Source organism: Microcebus murinus, chromosome 1, assembly GCF_040939455.1.
Source record: "Microcebus murinus isolate Inina chromosome 1, M.murinus_Inina_mat1.0, whole genome shotgun sequence".
NCBI classification, from domain to species: Eukaryota; Metazoa; Chordata; class Mammalia; order Primates; family Cheirogaleidae; genus Microcebus; species Microcebus murinus.
In genome coordinates this window covers 13,509,660-13,514,791 of record NC_134104.1, presented here as the reverse complement: position 1 = coordinate 13,514,791, position 5,132 = coordinate 13,509,660, and the positions used below count along the sequence as shown (strand labels likewise).

The 5,132-nt window shown below is 35.7% G+C and overlaps 1 protein-coding gene across 1 annotated transcript; it reads right to left on the bottom strand.

Annotated features, from left to right (window-relative positions):
- Positions 1-3,777: 3,777 nt before the first annotated feature.
- Positions 3,778-3,987, bottom strand: LOC109730176 (keratin-associated protein 19-5-like). Its single transcript, XM_020284709.2, has one exon. It carries the CDS (start codon positions 3,985-3,987, stop codon positions 3,778-3,780), a length of 210 nt encoding a protein of 69 aa, XP_020140298.2.
- Positions 3,988-5,132: the final 1,145 nt, after the last annotated feature.

Below are 5,132 nucleotides of genomic sequence, written 5' to 3'. Positions count from 1 at the left end.
GAGATGGTAATGGTTGCACAAAAATGAGAATGTAATTAATGTCACTAAAAATGTACACTTAAAAATGACTAAAATGGTAACTTTTATGTTATGTATATTTCACCATAATAAATAAAATAGCTTTCAAATATAAGAAAAAATTCAGGGCATCCAGGAAAAGGTCAAATAACTTAAAACCACAAAAGAATTAGACCCTCATAAGACTTCTCCAAAGCAATATATACAAAGCAAGACAATAAATTTGTAACATTTTCAAAAATCTCAAGGGAAGGAAACATGAACACTTTAACATAGGGATTTTATACCTAACCATTTTGTACTTCAAATATCCCAGTTGTAGAATTAAAAAAAACAGTTAACAAAGCAAGAACCTGGGAAATACGGGACTCACAAACCCCTCTTGATAATCAACTGAGGATTCAAAAGAGATAACTGAGGAAACTTTGGCGAAGAACTTGTATTGAGAATTTAATATATTTATTTATTTATTTTCAGAGACAAAGTCTCACTCTGTCACCCAGGCTGTAGTGCAGTGTGATGTGCTCACAGCTCACTACAGCCTTGAACTCCTGGAAAAAGTGTTTCTTCTGCCTCAGCCTGTTGAGTAGCTGGGACTACATGCATGCACCACCACGCCCAGATACTATTTTTTATTATTTTTTGTAGAGCTGAAGTCTGGTCTTGAACTCCTGGCCTAAAGCAATCCTCCCTCTTGGCCTCCCAAAGTGCTAGGATTACAGGTGTCAGCCATCACAACCAGCCTAATATTTAATATATATAATTTTTGATCAAAGCCTACACTGACATAAAGAGTAAAAGAATAATATGTAAACTTTATAAGACATGAGAAGTAAAAATAATTCAAATAAAAATAAAGGCAGAAGAAAGGTAGAAGATTTTATTTGATCATTGAATAAGAAGTGATAGTGTTTATTACTGAAAACTTAAAAGTCAGATAGTAAAAGTTTAAGAAAATGAGGGACTAAGGACATTTTTACAAGAAAATATACAATTAGCTGTTGAGTAACCACTAAAATAACAATCAAAACCTTTCTGGATATCAAAAGCTTTATAAAATATTGGGGGGAAAAAGCACAATATATAGATGCAGATGCACAGCAAATATAACAGAATATAATTTTCAGAGCTAACACTACACATAGTAAGTCAATAAATGTGAACAAACTTAACTTCTCAATTAAAATAAAATAATTATTAATTGGACTCACAAAGAAAGAATCACTATGTTCAAGAGAAACATCTAAAACCAAATAATTAAGAAAGTCTTTTGTGCCATCTCTAACCTTAGAAAAATTTAGAGATATAACAAGGCGTCTGAGAAATAGTTCTTGTTGTACATTGTGGATGGGAATGCAAATCGGTAAAATCCAGATGGAGTGTGTGGTAGGGAGAATAATGGCCCTGCTAAAATGTCTATACACTAATACTCTAATCTCTAAGTTTGTTAGTTTACATGGCCAGAGAGACTTTGCAGATTGGATTTTAAATGGGGAAATTTTCCTAGTTATCCAGGAAGGCCCAAAGTTATCACAAGTCCCTCAAAACAGAGAACCCTCCCTGCTACAGAGAACCAGAGAGACAGCAGCATGAGTAGGGCTCCATATGCCATTGCTGGCTTGGAAGATGGAGGGAGGGTGCCATGGGACATGAAATGTGGGCACTCCCAAAGCTGGAAAAGACAAGGAAACACACAATAGAAAGAGATGCATTGCTACCAGGTCTGTGGTAGCAGACCTATAGACCTGTGGGATAGTAAATACGTGCTGTTTAAGTCACTAAGGTTATAGTGATATATTGCAATAGAAAACCAATACATGAGAGAAATTGGCAATAATTACTGATGCATAATCTTGTGCGTCAGCAATGCTTCTTCATGAATTTCCCCTGAAGATATACCTTTAGCAATATCATGTACCTTTGACATATGTCCAGTGTTATTCATTATACCATCGCTTATAATCACAAAGCATGAAGAAACCCAGGTGTCCATACATAAGAGAGTGGGTGAACCCACCCTGGTATAGTCACAATATGGAGCATTATCCAAGTTTAAACATTTAAAAATTTAAATGAATAAAGAATATATCTTGAAACTGATATGAAATGATTTCCAGGAAACATTTTTAAGGGAAAAAAAGCAAAGAACAATAGTATGCTACCTTTTGTGTAAGAAATATAAAGAAGAAAACATATATTTATTATATCATTTGTGTATGAGGGGACGGAAGGACAAATGGCAAACCAGTCAGATGGGTCACCTATAGATGAAGACTATGGGGAAAGTGGAAAGACAGGAGGATAATAATGGGATGGAAGGAAGAGATTCTGAGCTCTGATACAATGGATTTTTCCTTTTGCCTTTTCTTAAAATATATTTTTATAATGGTACAATGGATACCCCTTTCTGCATGGTTTATTTAGTTTAATACAATGTCCATGAGTCTTCTCTACATTGCTGAAGGTAGCAATATTTTGCTCCTTATCATTGTTGTGTGGGACTATGTCCTAGGGTATTTATCCATTCTGCAACATTTATTCTGGAAATTTAGCTTTTCTCACTTTGGGGCTACTGTGAGTAAAACTGCTATCTGAATGTCCTTAAATATTTTTCTTGGTGAGCATATGCATTAATTTCTGTTGAATGCATTCCCAAGAGTGGAGCTGCTGTGTGATAGAAAATATGTACGTTCAGCTTTAATAAATATGGCCAGTTTCCTAAAGGGCTTGTGCTAATTCATAATCTCAATGGTAATGTGCAAAAGTTTCTGTTGCTCTACATTCCTACCTACTAATATTAACAAAATATTAGTAGCTCTTTCGATTTTTGCCTTTCTGATGTGTGTATAGTCCTATTTGTCACTCAAATTTTAATGTATATGTCTCTGATGACAAATGGTATCGAACGCCTTTATATATGCTAACTGAGCATTTGGATATCTTTTATGAAATGACTTCTCGATCATTTTGCAAATGTAAAAAATTGTGTTATTAGATTTTTTCTTATTGAATTTTTAGGCTCTCTATATAAGTAATACATGCCAGATCCATCTAACTGTGTCAAATATCTTTTCCCTGTCTATGAAAGACTTTTATCTTATCATTTTGCTTTGAAATTATCAAGATGATTTCCAAGGAATAGTGTATTTAAAAATTAAACTGGTTTGATTATCACTACAGAATCATCTTTAACTTTTATATCTAGAATTCCCATGTTTGCCTGGAGAAGAAAATCTAGATATTGATAATGTTAAGGATGATGAGGAGGAGAAAAGATGAAGAAGGGGATAAAGAAAAGAAGCTGAAAAAGAGGAAAAGGAGGAGGAGAGATAATTATGACATAAAATATATTGATAAATTCCTTAGATATAAGAAGAAAATGTTGCCGTATTTGGTGATTATTAAGGCATCACAGCACATGTATTCTGATACAAAGGATCCACGCTCAAAACACATTTACTACATCAGAAAAAGTTTATTGTTAGCTATCAAGTATTGAAAGAGAAGCTTAGCTAGACTGTCATGACTCTCCATCCCACAGAGAGGCAGATCCCCAAAAAACGCCGCTAACCAAATGCCTACATTGGTCCATCAAGTTTTCTTCACATAATTGTTAGAAACGAGGTGATCCAAGTAGCAGTTCCATTATCAAGACAGGATGAAAAAAAAAAGCAGGAAAATCGTGGAATAAAGTTTTCTAGAAGGATCAGGGTGTCGTGGCAGTCTAAATCCACACATTGTCAAATTTCAAGTATTTATTCAATAGAAGCCAGAAGACCAGTATCTTCCGTAGCAGGATGGGCGGCAGCAGCCGTAACCGTAGCCTCCGAACCCAGACCCGAACCCGTAGCCTCCATAGCCACAGCCGTAGCCCAGCCTGGGGAAGCCACAGCCGTAGCCGTAGCCCAGGCCTCCGAGGCCTCCACAGCCGTAGCCCAGGCCTCCGTAGTAGCTGCCGTAGTAGCTCATGGTGTCAGGAGTGGTGAGTTTGGTCGGTTCTATGAGCATGACTGCACAGGGGCATTTATATACACTCTGACGGATAGGGAAAAGCCACACCTCTTAAATGTCATCCATTAGAACATATTACTTGAAAACTATGCCAACTATTTCGTTTCATAACACCCAGCCAAGTCTCCCACTAGTACATGAAACTAGTTATTTAAAAATTATGCCACATGTTTTATTTTCCACTCCATTTAGATTCCTACAAAAAATGTTTTGCCTCTAATAAAATGTTCTTGTGGTTATAATCCCCATACATGCATGAGTTTCAGACTCCATAAACAAATCTCTATAGCTTCAAGTATTCTTCATAATGCAGCACACGACATTGCATTTGCCCTCTAATTACACCCTTTCCTTTGACATTCCACAACTGCTGGATCTTTTCTAGGCCACGGGTGTTGTCTTAATTCTGCCGAGAATTCACATAAATTGAACCATAATTGTTCCCTGAAATGCTAGCCTATAAAAAAATGGCAATCAACTATGATATATGTCTTAATACAGTGTGCTTTTAAAGTCAGCTGAGAACTTCATTGGTAGTGCAATGATGATATTTAATTTTTTAAAGAGCCACAAATCGATGTCAAAGGAATTTCTCAAGCATCATGCATCATATAATGTCAGCCTGCTTGGTATGTACCATTGAAGATTGCATAGAGAAAGCCTCTGCTAATCTCTTATAAATAGATCCTTGATCATAAAGTTATTTTTATTCCACAGTCTAAAGTCTTTCCTATCATAGGACCATATAATTACAGAATTAAAGAGACTCAAGGCGTAATTCATTTCAATGTCCTCCCTTTTGCCAATGATAAAACTGTGATTCAGAGAGACAGGCAGAACTATGCAACGACAATCTTTAGTGGCAGGTAGAGCTAAAATTTAAGTACTTCATTCTTGGCCTTCCTTAGTTCAGTAGGTAAATTTGAAATTAAAAAAAAAAAATGATTGCAAGTTAGGGAGCTTCTTCTCTCACAATGTCCAGCTGCCTTATATTTCTGTTTATTCCATGGTTTATTCATACCATCATTATAAATAAATGTAAATGACATGAAATCAGTTAACAGGTCTGCTCAGCTACTTCAGCTTTTAAAACGTCAAAATAA

Coding starts and splice junctions, on each gene's coding strand:
- LOC109730176 (XM_020284709.2), bottom strand. CDS start 3,987: ATGAGCTACTACGGCAGCTACTACGGAGGCCTGGGCTACGGCTGTGGA.